The sequence below is a fragment of the Trachurus japonicus genome, chromosome 24 (assembly GCF_045865225.1).
Source record: "Trachurus japonicus isolate A0001 chromosome 24, Traja_1.0".
Taxonomy (NCBI): Eukaryota; Metazoa; Chordata; class Actinopteri; order Carangiformes; family Carangidae; genus Trachurus; species Trachurus japonicus.
In genome coordinates this window covers 5,464,019-5,482,616 of record NC_140930.1, presented here as the reverse complement: position 1 = coordinate 5,482,616, position 18,598 = coordinate 5,464,019, and the positions used below count along the sequence as shown (strand labels likewise).

Below are 18,598 nucleotides of genomic sequence, written 5' to 3'. Positions count from 1 at the left end.
TATATGTGTTGTCACTGTGGTGCTGTTTGAGAGGTAAAAAATAAAAAATAAAAAACTAGTTTGAGAGCTCAGCAGGTGTGAATACAGAGCTGGAGCTGTGGCCCTGCTGTCTGAGCAGGCTGAAGTCTCAACTCTCTCTTCTTTTTTCATAATCTTCCTCATCAAATTAGTCAGAACTTTAAACCTCTGAAGCACCGTCGTCATCCTCACTGCTTCTCTCTCTCTCTCTCTCTCTCTCTCTATCCCTCTGAACGACTCTGCTGTTTCGAAGCGCTTCACAGTCGTTGTTCTGATTGACAGGTCGTCAAGGGCGTGTGGTCGTGCGTATTTGAAAGAGGAGAGTCTCCCGATCACAGTAGTTGAACCGCATTTCTACTGGGTAAATGACCGAAATATGAAAAAAAAAACCAAAAAAAACATATTGAGACGGTCGCGCAGACGCGCCGGCATTTGTGCCACACATCTAATTAAAAATGTGGCGTTTCTAACAAGAAAGCGGCTTGAGAGCTGCAGACAGGTATCTGCTGTGTGTGTGACTATACACAATTTAGGAACATGTTTGTCATTGTTTATTTATTTGTTTGGGGATTTTTTTTCTACACAGAAAACACTAAGTGAGGGGGCGCCAGTGGACATAAATCATTATTATTATCTTTTTTTTTTTTTCCCCTTGACTGGCGGCGCCCCTCCAGCAGTTGGCGCTCTAGGTGACCGCCTATATCGCCTATTCCTAGAGCCGGCCCTGCCTGGAGGTTTCAGTAGCAGAGTTTCATCCAGTCTGTGGCTGCAGCTTCTTCTGAAAAATAAAAGTTAATCAAAATGGAACTTAAACGTCAGAGAAGGTCATCACTTATCAGTTTTTTAAATAATCATAATTATTATAATAAATCTCCAGTTTGACTAATCAGATTTCTCTGTTTCTTACTGTGAGAGAAAAACGTTTTGAGCCAGCTTTATTAGTTTGAAATGCATAACCAGCACAAAAGGTCCGACGTCCTAAAAGCTGCATTAATTTTAATGAATCACATTGAGTGATTTTTTTCAAGGCCACTGCTGTCGCACAGGAGGAAAATCATCATCATATCACACTCGATGACTTCACTCAACTTAAAGTGAAAAGTAAATTGGAGCAACTTATCAAATACAACCTGATTGATTGGTTAATTTCTGGTATGATTTTTTTTTTTTAGCTGAAAATACTTCCCAACTAAAGCCAGGCAGAAATGACACATAAGCTGAGAGCTGCAGGTGAAGGAGAGAAAATATTGAGAGACGGCAAACACATCTGTCATGTGCTGTTTGTTGAAAACAAAAACAAACATTAAAAAAAATCGATATGAGCAGCCTGATGCTTTAACCCTTTGATGCACAACATGGGTCTAAATAGACCCGAGTGAGTTTTTTTGTGCTATATCTTTGCGAAAAATTTATTTCATCATATAGAATTCCAGGTATTCCTCAATTACCTTGTTTTTGATCATAATACATCCTTATTTTATTTTTTACTTTTTCACTTTTTTAATAAAAACACATTTTGTATCACTACCCCTCTAATGCGCAACATGGGTCTAAAATGACCCACATTCATTTCCAATGTGATTTCATGCTGAGTGATAGTTTCTTTGCTGTAACTTTTGAAATCTATCTATTTTATGATTGAATGTTCCAAGTATTATTTAATATCTTGTTTTTTTATTAGTGGGGTCATTATTTCCATTTTTCATTTCTAACTTGTGAACAAAAATGAAGAAAAATGTCTCAGTGAGTGGACCAGTTGAAAAAACAAGAATACTTTAATTTTAGCATTCCCTCGCTATCTATACCAACAACAGACCATTGTTTCCTTGATTACAATAAGGACTAGTCATTACTTGTCCTTTTCCCCCATTAATAGCTCTGTTGACATATTCTACTGTGGTCAACAGCTAGCCATAGTTTATTCTATCTGAGTAGGCTATTTCAATGTTATATCTTTGAAATCACTGCACAGTATTTATCATGTTCTTCAGTAAATATTCTTTTTTAAGCACATATAATCATATTTACTTGTTTTACAATTATTCCAATTTACCTAAAGAAACATTTGATGACTCATTAAAGATAACTGTGCATAATTGATAAGGTTTTAGTTACCTTGAATAAATAGCTACATTACTTGTCATAAAGGGAAATACCTTAATATTAGCAAATTAGCTAACTGTTAACATGATGACATGTTCACCCACATTCATTTTCCATGTCAATTCATGCTGGGTGAGTGTTTCTTTGTGGTATCTTTTAAAATCAATATATTTTATGATTGAATCCTCCAAGTGTCATTTGAATATCTTGTTTTTAATTAGTACAGGGTGTTATTTCCATTTTTACTTTCTTATTTTATGAACAAATAGACAAAAAGTCTCAGAGAGTGGACCAGTTAGCTAGCTAGCAGTTGACATTTCTACATTAACTGGTCCACTCTCTGAGACTTTTTGTCTATTTGTTCATAAAATAAGAAAGTAAAAATGGAAATAACACCCTGTACTAATTAAAAACAAGATATTCAAATGACACTTGGAGGATTCAATCATAAAATATATTGATTTTAAAAGATACCACAAAGAAACACTCACCCAGCATGAATTCACATGGAAAATGAATGCGGGTCATTTTAGACCCATGTTGCGCATTAGAGGGGGTGTGCATATGTTGTGCATCAAAGGGTTAACCCAGCTGTGATACAGCTGTGGAGCGACAGGTGAAGATACTAAAATCCAGGAAAGCTTCTCTGGATCTCAGTTCAAGTTAAAAAAAACAAAAAAAACAAGACAATAACACAGAGTAGAGATGAATAAGTGAAAATGGCTCTTGTTGCAAATGTGCAGACCATAAATTATTTAAAAATCTTAATTTTTCTCTTTGATTTCTATTTTTGAGCCTAAACTCAATGATGTAATTTGTTAGATTTTCAGTGTAAAAGCACACTTGTCAGATTATCAGATAACTGTGAGTCCTGTGCTGCTGCTGCTCTGTCTAATGAGGAATTTAAAATGCAGCTCGGTGATTATTACACATAGAATAATTATGATTAGAGTGACACGCTCCCATTGTTTCCAGTCTTTGTCCTGCAGAGTGCAGCCTGATGGAGTTTCTCATTAACAAACAAAGAGACTGGAACCACTGATGCTGTCAGAAGAAAACAAAATGAGACAGTTATTAGATGGTTTGTGTTTGGTGTCCAGCCAGAAAACCTCAAGTGTGATTATGGGTTTGTTTCATTATGGTTCCTGCTCTTTTATTAATATAGTGTAGTGGCTGCTACAGTGGCAGCCTGTTCAACGTCTGATTTAATGTGTTTATTCAGAGAAGCCTGTTGAAATGGAGCCAAAATGTCAGAGTTAGCGTGTGTGTGTGTGTGTGTGTTGCTGCTGCAGAATAATAACAAAGTCAATTTTTTCTGATTGGACTTTTGGAGTCCCTTAGCAACAGGAACTACTAACTACAGATAATACGATATATATATGTAAACACAAATTTATATATATTTTTTTATTATATATTATTATATACTGTATTTTACTTTTTTGTGGACCTCAATAAAACAAAAGGAAAAAAGTTTGGTGCAACAACAACTATGGACGTCTATCAGATTTACAGTATGGAAGAAAAATTACGGTTTATTTTGATATTGAAGCCTGTAAATGTTTTTATAAAGACGCCAAGACTAAAATGATTAACAGTAAAATCGGCCACAACAGGTTTCAATTAAGATGCGAAGTGTTGTATTTATATTTCTGTTTGGCATATCTTTTCAATATAAGGGTTACTGTCTCAATCTGGTTGCTCTAAGTATTTTTGAGAATGAGTTTTAAAACAGTGAGATGGTGTCACTTTTAGGGGAGCATTTGTTTGATTGACAGGTGCCTGAGCCTATCACAGCCCACCCTCGCCTGCTTTAGATATTAGATTACATTATAGTTTGTGTGGACAGATGTTTTGCTGTGATAGATGAACAGAACAGTTTAGACCAGGTGATGTAATGAAACAGGAACATCAGACACCAGCTGAATATTAAAAGACGCCGTGACACGTCCGACTGCTCGTCCTTACCACGACGTTACATCATCACTGAATCGGAGCGCGAGACCTCTGTCTCTTAAAAAGTGGACGATTCATATTGTTTAAAACGTGTGTGAAATATTCAGTTCTGTCAGAGATGAAGCGCGTCGCTGCTTCTGCCTCCGTCGTTATCCACGCTTCACTTCTGTTGCCAGATCCCACAAAGAGGGGGAGGAGGCGCTTTATTGTGAAGGTTCTGCTGTTGTTGACTTGATGTTTGATGTCTCTGTGTTCATCAGGTACAAGGCCATCGTGAACCCGATGGACATCCAGACGTCCAGCGCCGTCTTCTGGACGTGTCTGAAAGCCGTGTCCATCTGGCTGCTGTCCGTCCTGCTCGCCGTCCCCGAGGCCATCTTCTCTCAAGTCATCTCCATGCAGGTAAACAACCAACAAACACAACACATACAACAACACATCTGGGTAGCACTTTACTTGAATGGGTATTCATAAGATAACACTGTCATAACCATGACATAACAGCTGTCATAAACATCAATGAATATTTATGACAGCTGTCATTAAGTGTCATTCGGTAAGTTATGTCACTTTTAATGCAAAGTTGACATTGTTTGAGATGTTTTTGTTCTGACAACTTGACATAAAGACAATTTAAACTGTCATAGCAGACCTAATTGCCAAACTTTAAAAATGATGTCAAGTTCTCATAACAAGGACATCTCAAATAATGTCAACTTTGAATCAAAAGTGACATAACTTGCCGAATGACACTTAACTCATTGGCTGCCAACCATTTTCAGAGCAGAGAGCCCCATACTGCCAGCCGTTATAGAGCATTTTGAACGATCTTATAAGACCCACAGAATATTGTGTTCTATGACTATATAAACACCGAAACTACCAAGAGAAAGAGTAGACTCTCTTTGTTCAATAGGAAAAAAAAAGTTTGTTTCTACCTTTTTCCGTTCTTTTGTAAACAGCAGTAGAACGTAGGCTGGTTTCGCCAAAAACAGCAGTTTTTGACCAAAACACTGAGAAAACAAGCTTTTTGTGGAAAGAAACATGTCAAGCAGAACAGTGACTTTGACGTTGATATTTTTTGCTTTAGTGACACCTCACACATCTGAACAGTGTTCTCCTTCTATAAAACAACAAAAACAACACTGAGAAAGGACTTTTGATGGCAAAATAATAATATATTTACAAATATCAGTAAAAATGCATTAACTTTTTTGTACGTTTGTAGCTGTCACATGACCTCTGCCCCATGGTCGACCACTGCTCGATCCACCACCTGTAAATTATAGAAATATATAGAATTACCATAAAAATACATCTCTTATAGATGTAGTCAAGTGTGATGTGGAGTTTTTTTTTTATTTAACCTTTCCGATCAAAGCGATCCGCCCTTCTCTAAGCAGTAAAAGTTAGCTCGCTAGCAAGTTAGTTTATTTTATTATTTTTACCATTGATGTATTATATTATTACCTTCATGTCTTTCTGGAGCGTGGGGACGAGTCTCTGCTGCTCCTGGTTGATCCGGACGGAATCGCTCGGGTCACATCCACCGAGCCGTCAGTTGAGCTGGGCTCTGGTCTGTGGTGACACCGTCAGCTGCTGATTCTCACCACTCGGCCCGGCTTGATCGCCGGTGTCCAGCGTCGGTGTCTTTTTCAATGATCTCCGTCATTTTCTCACGATCGCGACCCTCTTCCTCTCCGAACTACCGCGACACACACGGTACATAATGTGCCGACGTGCGGAACACATAGGCTCCGTGCATAAGTTTCTTTAGCATATCTCTTGTCATCTCGCTTCTTCTTCTCATAATCAATGCTGATCTCTCATCCAAAGAGGGCACTGCTGCCACCTACAGGGCCTACAGGGCACCTACACGTCATTACACTAGTTTACAAGCCTGATATTGATGGACAAGCTCCGCCAGACCGTCCTCCAGCCCTTCCCGTTGAAAAACACAATTGACGTCTATCGACGTCAATGGCAGTGAACGGTTGTAATTAGATTGACGTCTATAGACGTCAATGGCAGCCACTGAGTTAACGACAGCTGTCATAAGTATTCATTGATGTTTATGACAGCTGTTATGTCATGGTTATGACAGTTTTATGTCAATCTTATGAATACCCATTCAAGTAAAGTGTTACATCTGTTTCCATTGCCTTTCATTTCATCACATCTGTTTCTGTGACTGGTTTTCCTTCATGCTTTCCTTCCCTGCTCCCCTCTTCCCTTCCTCTCTCCTCATCCTTTCTTCTGACCTTTTTCCTCTCCTGCTTCCCCTCCCCCTCTCAGGGCCACAGGGATAACATGAACGTCACCATAGTGAACTGCGTGCCGTACCCGCTGTCCAATCAGATGCATCCAAAGATCCACTCGGTGATGATCTTCCTGGTTTACTTCTTGATCCCCCTGGCGATCATCTCTGTGTATTATTACCACATCGCACGCACGCTCATCAAGAGCGCCCACGACATGCCGGGGGAGGTCAGCGAGCACACCAAGAGACAGGTGACTCATGGATGGATGGATGGATGGATGGATGGGTAGATGGATGGATGATGGATGGATGGGTGGATGGACTGACGAATGGATGGACTGATGGATGGATGAATGGATGGATGGATGGATGGGTGGACTGATAAATGGATGGATGGATGGATGGATGGATGGATGGGCTGACAAATGGATGGATGGATGGATGGACTGATGAATGGATGGATGGATGGATGGACTGATGGATGGATGGGTGGACTGATGGATGGATGGATGGATGGATGGATGGATGGATGAATGGATGGGTCGATGGATGGATGGGTGGATGAATGAATGGATGGATGGATGGATGGGTGGACTGATAAATGGATGGATGGATGGATGGATGGACTGATGAATGGATGGATGGATGGATGGACTGATGAATGGATGGATGGATGAACTGATGAATGGATGGGTGGATGGATGGATGGGTGGATGGATGGATGGATGGATGGACTGATGAATGGATGGTTGGATGGATGGACTGATGAATGGATGGATGGATGGATGGATGGATGGATGAATGGATGGGTCGATGGATGATGATGCTCACTGAGGTTTCATGCTTCAGTGTAAACAGTGGTTGTTGCTTCCAGTGTATTTTACAGCCTGATTCAAATCCATTATTTTTAAAGCTCTATCTCCGGCCCCTGTCGATTTTGGTGATGCGGTTGCTGGGGGTAACAGCAGGGGAGTCACAGGTCACTGAGTTCAGAAGGAAAATGACACATATATCCATCACAGGGGGCAGAAAAAGCGGCTCCCGAGCGGCTTCTCAGCCTCTGGTGAATCTGTCAAGTCAAATCAATACATTTTATTTTATTTTATAGCCACAAATGAAAGTGTGTTAACCCTTTAAAAAGAAAAGAGGAAAGAAATGTCAGAGAGGTGGAGACCACCTTCAATCAGGAGGCAGAGTAAACGACGAGAGCACTGATTGTTTGTGCAACATCTTCTACTAATATTAAGTAGGGTACAACAATTAACACTACTACTATATAAACACTGCACATGCATCGTGTGGGAATGTAATACTAAAAGTCTGAATGTTTCAGTTTTGAGTTGGAAACAAGTGAGAAAATCATCACTTTTCCTATCTGTTGTTAGCATTAGCATTGTTAGCGGACACCAGCCAATAACAAAACTCTACATTGATAGTTTCCCAGTGTCAGCAACAGAACAAAGTGTCTAAAGGTAGAAGTTGCACAATATTGTTGGTAGGACTTATTCAATGGGCCAAAAAGAAGACTAAGTGTCCAATAATCAGTTTAATCAACAGCTTTGATTGACTGTCAATGCACAGGGCGGCCATCTTGGATTGTGAGCTTGTGGTTACTGAGTTTCTGATGACGAAGTCGCCTCGGAACTTGGAAAATCGTGATAGTAAAATTGTAAATTGAAAGTTATATTTAAAAAAAGGAATTGTAATTGGAAAGAAACATTAAAGCAGAAGTAAGTGATATATTTGTGTTAATATAAGTCTTAAATAGTTATATCTTCCGACAGCAATCACTTACATAGAGTGTTTGGACCGAAACACGGGTCTGTCAGTCACTGAGCCACTCAGCCGAGGAGAAAACATTTATCGTATCCTACAGTTTTTATCCAATGAGGAGAGAGAACGGCATGCAGGGCTGTGTTTGCAGCCAAGGGACGCCGTGAATGTGGCGACGTAGGGAAGAGGACTGTTATGGTGCGTTCAAGGCAACTCGTAACTCCGACCTGTGAAGTCGTACCAGTTCGATCTGGTACGAGTTCACGGGTCGGAAGTTACGAGTAGCCGTTATAGTGACTTTCACCGGTAAAACAGGTCGGAAAAACACGAGTGGGTTGCCTGGAACGCTACAAAGTCGTAAGTTGTGACTTGAAGCTGTAATTTACGATTTCAAAAGCCGGCCTGGAACGCAGCATTAGTGAAAACGACCGGATCGCTTACTTCTGCTTTAATATTGGACCAGCAATGATTTAATCAGGTTTGAATTCACATCACACAGCTCCACTCACCCTGACCCGGCTGCCTTTAACTTGATGTTTTACATGCAAATGTGCTGGAGCTGAAGAGGAGAGAGTGAGAGGAAAGTAAGACGACAACAGAAAAAGTGTCCGCTGTGATTTCCAACTCTTGGAGAAGCGAGTCAGCTTGAAGTTCAGTTTAATGGACATCGACTTTGGACGCAACGCTTTTTGCACCCACACCTCCCACTCCAGTGGCTTCAGAGGCCTCGGTAAATATTTCAGCCGTGAGGGAGGTGGTTTAGTGGAGGACTGTGTCAGCCGTGGTGAGTAATCACTTCACACCAGCTTGATCTTCACAGATGGAGGGAGAGGTCACAGCGAGGGGGGAGCTGAATTATTAAAGAGCCGACAGCGGCGGGTCACGTCAAGTGTACATGATCAATGACGGAGCGGCGCAGCTGGGAATCACTGATACAGCTCAGAGGATTATCATGATAACAATCGCTGCTGATGGAGAATCCGCCACAAATTCATTTCGAGGGTAGAAACAATATCAGCATGAGAGGAGGCACGTCGGATCAACCTGCTGCTGTTCTCGGCTTTTTCCTTTGAACACAAGTAGCTGCTTTAGTCCCTGATTGTTTCCAGGTGTTTCCAGTTTGATTTTAATTAGTTAAGCAGCCGTTAATGAAACACGACTCCTCCCGCTGGTTTAGAGTTCAAAGCTCTCGCTCCTGGAGCTTCTGGAGACTTTTATTCTGATGCGTCTGAGCAGGAAGAGTTGATTTACTCACACCAGTACTTTCAGTATCGGTTTTATCACAAACAGTGAAAGGAGCGGCAGAAGATTTAACCTGGCAAGAGAAGCAGTCATACATTTTCTAATTAAGACTTGAGGCTTGTTTCTGTTGATCTGAGACAGAATTGAATTGAAGCTTGACCCAACTTGTTTCAAATGACTTGAAAATTGAACCTCAAGACCTGATCAGACCATGTTTTAATGATCCAGGGACATGATTTGAACATACTTAATATCTTCACATGGTTTCATGTTTTCAAACTTTTCTTCTCAACAGACCAGTGACATGGCGCTTTTTCAGTTTGACTGAGACTTGTTTTAAATGACTTGAGACATTGCTTGTTAGAATTGGACAGACGGTAAGACTGGACGTGGTATTGACCTGTGGGACTTGAGAGTTGACTTAAAGGGACAACGAGGAGTTTTGGAAAAGCGTCAAGAATTAAAGTCAGAGGTTCGAAGATGATCAGATACCGTCGTAGTTCCGACCATAAATGGCGATTCGGCGGCGCTATTCTCATAACTCGCCGCAAAACCGAAAGTAAGGAAATGCTGGTCGGCTCGCCCAGCATTTCCGCCACAACTAATAATAACAAAATAACGATAGAGACAAAACGATATATTTATCGAAAATGGGCCCATTAACAAGTGTGGGTAACGTAGATTCATCCACATTAATATGAGACTTTTTTATTGTCGCGGAATTTTTCGTCCTGCCGCTGGAGAAACTCCTCGTTGTCCCTTTAAAATGACTTGACTCTTTATTTATTCAACTTACCAAGAGGACATCAACCTTGACTTGTACTTGACCTGAAAGACTTGAGACTTGACTCTGACTTGTTTAAAAGTCTTGTAATCAAAGACTTGGATTGGACTTGAACTCATTTTTTCTTAAGGACATGAGTTTATTTGTGTATTTGCCCTGAGGGACTTGTTACTTATAACTTTTTTCAAATGACTTGACACTTGACTCAGACGGTTTTAGCAGTTTCAGACTTGACTCGGACTTGCCTTAAAGACACAGGACTGGACTTGGAACTGCTTTGTCTGTCTACAGAGACTTGACTTGGACTCTTTTCAACTAACCTGAGACTTGACGTAAACTCTTAAGGACATGGGTCTTGTTGAATAACTGAGTTGACTTGATAACAGTCGAACCACTGAGTCAGTGTTCCAGCAGAGCTACAGGAAGACGCTAAATATAAAGACCTGTGTAGCACAGTCAGGGGTTGTGTTATTGTTGTGGCTCTTTCCTTTATATTTCGCGGAGCTCATTAACTGAAGGTGCCAACATGAAAACACATAAATACTGAGGGCGAAGACGCTTCTGTGACATAAAAAGCAGCTGCAGGTCTGGACCGGACCCTCTGCAGGGAGGTTGACCTCCACAAACTGGGGGTTAATGGAGAGTCGCTGACTAACAAACAGTGAATCAACTGCTGACACGGAGAGCTGAGAGAGGAGGAGGATCATCAGAGGCAGCTACTGAGACGTGAAAACACACTGTAATGTTCAGACGGTGTGTGAAGCACAGACTTGTTTGTATTGTAGCGTGGCTATAGATAGCATCCTCACATTCATCTCCTCCTTCAGTAATGACTCTGAGAAATGATTAACCCAGTGCTGTGAGTCTGTGATGATGATTTCAATTTTCACAACTGCTCGACCTTTTCATTCTGTTGATTATTTTTAATTCATCCCGTCCACTGGAGGCATAAAGAGAAGCACTGGCTTCTGTTCTTCACATCTTCAGTCTGAACTACACCAAAACTGTGTGGACACCACTCGTCATCTACTTCAGCTTTGCTGTTTTCTAGTTGGGTTTTATTTTAGGAAATCTTAGTGCTGCACCTCCCAGTGATATTTTACTACAGTACTGTTGCAGCCACAGTTTATGTTAGAAGCTTTTTTTTTTTAAATGTGCGGGTCAGCTCGGTATAGAAATGGTGTGGTGCTTTATTTCACAAGTCTTGAAAATCATAATAATTTCCCAGAGATAAGCACGTAAATTGACACTAATTATAAGTAAAGCACACAAAAAGCCAGATCTGCACACGTGAATAAAATACTACTATTGATATATGTCAAAATATACCCACACGAAAAGAACCTATAGGTTTTAATATAGGTTTGAATATATGTTACATACATAAAATTCATATATACGCATATATGCTAAAATATATGGTGCATATATGCACAGATAAACTGCATATAGGTTTCATATATGCGCATACATCCTCATGAGGATATATGTGCATATGCAACTTAGTTTATCTGTGCACACTGTATATGCTGCATTTCATGTGTTAACATTTACAGCATGTCTAGCCCATTAAAATGTGCTAATATATAATTGTGCTATAAGTTGATTATAAAAATCTGAGACGATATTTCTGGATGGAAAAAAAGACTAAAATTAATTACATGTTGTCATCGCAGATATGCGCACGCAATTTGTCTGAGCCATCTCTGTCCAGACCTAGCTAACGAGCTATCAGACGTGCAGTGTAACGTATATTACAGTGACGTTGGCGGTTATTATTATATTTTCTTCTAAATGTTGGCAGGCCGTAAAGTAGCCTCGTCGTAAACATTTTTACTTTGACTTTGTTAGCGTTCACTAACGTTACCACCATGCTCCTGATATTGTAGACATCCAAAACAACTATCACAACCTGGTAAGTTGAGTGAAATTCATGGACATTTCAGCAAGTATTATTCTGATTTGTGATGCAATGAAAGATTTTTCTATGAAATGAGATTTTATTGAGTCATCTATATATGGCATCTACATTGATAACGGTTAACTCCGAAGCAGTCTTTTGCCCCTTGTACACAAGGAACCCGTCTATGCAAAGATGTTATTTTTGTCCAAAGACTAGCCTAATTATAAAGTGATCAATTTAAAATGATTGATGAAGAACACTGGAATTGTTAAGGCAGTGCTTAATAAATTACTGGGAAAATATTTGGACACCTTGGTATTAATTTGAATGATGGTCTCCACAGCCCGTCCTCCCTCTGTGCCTCAGCTCGTCACATCACATCATGTGTGTTAGATAATTCCTCTCATTACAGTTCAGTCCATCTCGGCCTCCTCCTCAGGGTGCTGGGATATCTGTGCTTTCTTAAACGGGATAGGCCTCTTCACACGGCAGCGTATCTTCTTCTCATCTATAGAGGTTGAAAGCCAATTGCTACATTAACTGCAGACGCCCACATCAATACCAAACACGCCTTCTGTCTTATCAGAGGGCAGAGCTAATTCATTACGTTCCCGGAGATAAGAAATACATTAGCGGGCGCTCACTCAGCAGGCACATCCTACACACACACACACACACACACATACTCACCAGAGCTGGGAAACTATAATTGAGACCACCATCGATCAGAAAACACTCATTTAAGTTGTTTCATTCTGACAATGATAAACAACAGACTTTGTTGTCGACTTTGTTGAGGACAGAACAGAAACAATGAACTCATCTGAATGTGTAACACCAGTCACCTCCCAGTCATTATTCTGAGCTGCTGCTAAAACACCCAGTGTAAAATATGTTTCCAAGTCATAGCTAGACTACACAATATGAATCATTAGCTGCATTAGCAAAATGAGCAGTGCAGAGTCTCTACCTTGTTTCTCCTGCATTCCCTTCACATTTTTAAACTTTTACGCTCCTAAAACTTTGGTCAATAAAAGTTTTTGTTACCGAACATTAGTGTTACAATGGCTAATTAATCCATTGATTTATTTGTTCATCATTTGAAGGAGCTTTTTGCAAGATGCTAGTTTCTACATAGCAATACAGTTAGCAACTCTCTACTCACCTGTCACGTCTTTTCTTCTACTGATGTTAGCCTGCTAGCCAGCTAGCTCTGAGCTAACTCATTTTATTTCCATAACCTTTTGTCGTACCTTAGCACTTAATGAGTTTTTGCGATTGCTACATAATGGCTAAAGTCCTACATTAAAGGTGTACAGAAAAGAAAATTAAATTTGAGCTCACTCTGGGTCATAAAATTAGTGTAATAACTCATCTATCAGACGATGTAGGCCAAACTTTGTGTAAAATTCTATTTTTGAGTAAATCCGGGATGAAAGTGGGGTATTTTTTTTTCGCATTGGATAATGCAGGCGCACGGATTATACGTCAGCCTGTACACGATTCATCAGCCACTGATATTGGATCCGTCATCCGTCATTCAAACGTCTGAGACACGCACACACACACACCGAGCTCGGTCTCGCCCCAAGCTTTGAATATCCCGCCCGCTCGATAACGACCAATCAAATTTGTTTTCCTTACTCGGGTAAACTCGTGTTGCAGCTCGTGACAACTCGGCGCGACAAACAGGACAAACGGCCATTTCTGTACACCTTTAACACATTAAAAGTCAATTTCCAGTTGTCCAAGTCAAAAAGCCCCATCCATTGAGTGCATAGGCCTAGAGGCCAACATTTTTAGAGATTATTTTTCATTAAGGGGGGCTCACTCTCTCACACTTTGAAAACCCCTGATCTAGGCTTTTTTGAATTGAATTACTGACATAGGCTAAATAAACTTTTCCATAATTGTCCGTGGCAACAGGTCACAGAAACAGTGAACATGAGCAACACATGAGGTCTTAATGTGGTGTCACTGCTCGGTGCTGTAGCTGCGAGCAGACGCCTGGAGATCGCTGCTGGGTGAACAAAACACATTCAGTTAACAAGACGGAGCTGCAGGAATAACATGTTTGTCTTAGTGCTGTAAACATAAACATCCCCAGGTTACCTGTCTGCTCAATTTTAAACAATAAAAAAAGCAATCTCCATAGAAACATACAGAAAACAAATATAAACATCCAGGAAATTAATTAATAATTGAAATGTGACACTTCAATACAATTATAGCCATTTAAATATGACAAATGCTAGAGGTGTGTGTGGATTCTTTTGAGCCCATTATATAAAAGTCTCATAGCTCTGCTCTGTGCTTCCACATGGACAAATCTACTTAACTGTAATGAGACAAGTTAGAGCTATTACAGAGTTGGTGAAAGAGAGAGAGAGAGAGAGAGAGAGAGAGAGAGAGAGAGAGAGAGATCGAGGTGGAGTTTTAGCAGATGATGTTGGAGGACGAGCACTGCTGAAACTGATCTCCTCAAGTTTGTAGTTATCAATATTAAAGGCTGGTGGAGAAACTGAAGGTCTGCAGCAAAACCTCTGCACCACTGAATAAAATATCTCACCTCCCAGAGAGACACTCATTCAGTTGTACAGAAGCCTACTATACCAGTGCCAAGAAATTACTAATTATTAGAGAAAGTTTCACTAAAAGGTTCACTTTTGGGAGGGATATTGCTTAATGCCTACAATAGCCAATCACATTTAATGTAGCAGTAAGTTTGTTACCTTTATTTGTCGCTGCAAGCTCTTTTTAGAACGGCGGAGCAGAGCCGTAAGCTGCTCAGAGCTACGCTATGATGGGATTTCTTGGGCTCCCTCATCAAACTCATCAAATACACAATCCAACAACTCCAAAACGCTCTGGTGGACAAGTTGTGACCTGCACATTCAACACACTATGAGATAATAACAGAACGTTACCAGACAGAGTTGTTTTAGAGGGAAATGCAGAGACTGCTTTCTGAAAAACTGCCCCAGACGGGAACGCGCATCAGCAGTTTTGCATGAATTTACCTCGAAACTGACTCTGTCTCATAATGTTCCGTTATTATGTCATAGCTCGGTGAATGTGCAGGTCACAACTTGTCCACCGGAGCGTTTTGGAGTTGTTGGATTGTGTATTTGATGCGTTTGATGAGGGAAACCAAGAAATCCCATTAGCCTCCGTAGCGTAGCTCTGAGCAGCTCGCAGCTCTGCTCCGCCATTCTAAAAATAGCTTGCATCGACAATTAAAGGTAACAAACTGCTATAACTATAGGGATTATGGCAATGGGCCAATTTGCCAAAAAGTTGAACTAACCCTTTAATGAAAAAAAAAAAAACACTTTTGGAACAAAAACAAAGAGATAATTTAGGGAAATCTCTGTTTCCTTCATTGGATGCAAAATTAGAAACACCCTTGAGTATAAGATGAGTCATTAAATGTGTAAAATCCTTTTACAAGAAGAGAAAATACATCGACTTTGATGTAAAAAACACTCCGTAACAACTTTCTGACATGAATTTGGCAAAAACCAACAGATAATGAACATGTGGATACAGGATTAAAGCTGGAACATCTGGGGCCTTTAAAACAAGAGGATAACAAGACAACTGGAAACGTAGTTGTAGAAAAAGCCTCAGATCGACGCTGGAGACACTTTGACCAGATCTCTTTACTTTCTGCTAACAGCTCTTAACCCTAAAGCTCAGCGGCTCCTCACAGCAGAGAACTCAGAGAACCGGTTTTTGTCACTTTTGTCATTACCGACTTGTGTTTATTGACTCACCACTTCAGCAGCAGCCGTGACTCTTATATTCCATCGACGGCTGACTGACAGCTTCCACAACAACAAAATAATTTCGAGCTCAGTCATTTGACAGAAGCCACATTAAACAACAACCGCCATCATCACCATGCGGCTGCAGGATCAATCAGACCAGAGGCCGTTAACGCGCATCGACGAGGGAAGGTGGCGCCGACTGAACTCTAAAATAAACACAGGAAGGAACCTGGAGCTTTGACGAACCACAGAAACAGATGATTAATTACTGAAGAAGTGGGAGACGGGGAGAAGGCAGAGGAACAAGTGACTTAATATACAGACAGTTTCTGTATGCACAACTTTCAAACTCTTCACAGAAGCTAAATAATTGCTCCTGAATCCCTTCAACTTCAGCACCTTCAGCTCCGTCAGCTGCTTCCGCCAGGGCTCAACTTTCATTTTCCTGAAATAATTAGATTTCTCCTGAGGTTTGTCGCTGCACATCCCCTCATTTAGGATGTTTAAGAAAGTTATGACCGCAGTTACTTTCGCTTTAGGCTGCTGAGAGTCTGCACTTCCATCAACAGGGAGGCTCTCTGTCGGCCAGTCCTGAATCATCCGCTGTGACAGCTGCTGATTGATTGACGGCTGCTGGACGCCACAAAACGGTCGTAGGAAGGAGCAGACGGTGACAGAAAACTGCCTAAAACCTTGTCAGTGTCTGTTCAGTTTGAACTGAGAGTCAGACTGCAGCCACAAACACAACATCAACAACTACTACAACAAACAACAGCACAAGAAATCCCTGAGATGCAGAACATTTTAACAACATGCAACAATTATAGGTTTGGAATGGATTTACAATATTCAATTTGATTTAGTCAAATGAAGGTGTGTAATTTAAGCTCCATACAGTATAAAGGTAGATGTTTGTATTAAAGCCCCATACAGTATAAAGATGTTTGTGTTAAAGCTCCATACAGTATAAAGGTAGATGTTTGTATTAAAGCTCCATAGAGTATAAAGGTAGATGTTTGTGTTAAAGCTCCATACAGTATAAAGGTAGATGTTTGTGTTAAAGCTCCATACAGTATAAAGGTAGATGTTTGTATTAAAGCTCCATACAGTATAAAGGTAGATGTTTGTGTTAAAGCTCCACACAGTATAAAGGTAGATGTTTGTATTAAAGCTCCATACAGTATAAAGGTAGATGTTTGTGTTAAAGCTCCACACAGTATAAAGGTAGATGTTTGTATTAAAGCTCCATACAGTATAAAGGTAGATGTTTGTGTTAAAGCTCCACACAGTATAAAGGTAGATGTTTGTATTAAAGCTCCATACAGTATGAAGGTAGATGTTTGTGTTAAAGCTCCATACAGTATAAAGGTAGATGTTTGTATTAAAGCTCCATACAGTATGAAGGTAGATGTTTGTATTAAAGCTCCATACAGTATAAAGGTAGATGTCCATGTGTAGTGTGATTATAAAGCAGCTCTAGGTTCTATATTAATACTGTGAAAGTATCAAAGCCTCAGTCCACAGAGAAATGCACACAGCCTGTATTCAGAAACTGAGCCTTAAAACCAGCCGTCAGGACTTCCTGTCACTTTGTGATGTCACAACAAAGCCCCGCCCCCTCACCACCTGGACCTATACCATCCAACACTTTGATTTGGTTTCTCTGAGTGTTTTTTATTCTGAAATCTGCTGTTTTTTTTATTGGATCACTTTAGAAAACAGTCAGCCAATGAGAAGACACTGAATCTCACCTTAATTCACCTTCACTGCTTTCCCCACATGTTCATGAGCTGTTTTCCATATTTCTCATAACATCACAGATTTATGCTGATGACTGATTTTAGACGATGTCACTGAGTACACATTAACCCAGACATTAGTGATGCAGCCTTTGTAATAAACTCATTAAAATGTGCATTAATGAGGAGAACGAGTGTTTACGTAGCTCTAAACGAACAAATATGTTTGTGCACATTGTGTAAACAGTGACACAGACACACAGCATGAGTCTCTTGAAATGTAAATTAATCTCTGCATGACTGTAATAGGTGGGAAGCCACTGTTAATATCCTGAACTTGTGCATATTTACACTACAATCCTCAACATTTAATTGATAAAAAGAAACAGAAACAAGACCGACACGAGACACAGCAGCAGTCCTTTGTTTTCTGTATTTCGAGATTTGCTCAGTTTTCTTTTCTCTTCCACATTAAATTGACAAATGATGATAAAACTAAGTGAAGAGGGAAAATCGTGACCTGGAGCTGAAACAGAGAACAGTCTCACACCCACACTGTACCTTTTTGTTCAAATCAAATAATAAAACAACAACAACAAATACAAACAAACAGCAGAGATTGAATTTGTGTCCTCAGAGACTCAGACTCTGTTATTACATCCTGTCCCTGTGGACTGACAGTTTCCTTCAGGTGGATCTTTGAACTCAGAGAGAAACTCCCCTCACCGTAGACTCATCTTCATCAGGTGACGACGTTAACAAGCAGTGAAATTAAAGACTCACACTTTTCCTCTCTCTCACCTGAAGCTGCACTCGGAGCAGTTTCGTCGGTGTGAAAAACCCCCCCGCTATATACACTATATAACACGCTCATATTACCATACCTGTCATACTGTGTAGAGATTTGGGGAAACTCCTATCAAACTAACTTTCAACCTATTTACATTATACAAAAAAGGGCCATAAGGATAGTAAATCATGCATCTTTTTCTGGTGGAGTAAAATGACATCCGGTTGGTTTGCCGACGGCCGTCTGCCTGACTGCACCTG

General features: G+C 40.3%; 1 protein-coding gene across 1 annotated transcript in view; it reads left to right on the top strand.

Moving 5' to 3' along the window:
• nmbr (neuromedin B receptor) overlaps window positions 1-18,598 on the top strand; it is a 64,574-nt gene that overhangs the window by 29,068 nt on the left and 16,908 nt on the right. The window contains exons 2-3 of the mRNA XM_085770123.1: window positions 4,338-4,479; window positions 6,373-6,588. Coding sequence (XP_085626249.1) covers window positions 4,338-4,479; window positions 6,373-6,588 — 358 coding nt within the window. The remainder of the gene's footprint in view (window positions 1-4,337; window positions 4,480-6,372; window positions 6,589-18,598) is intronic.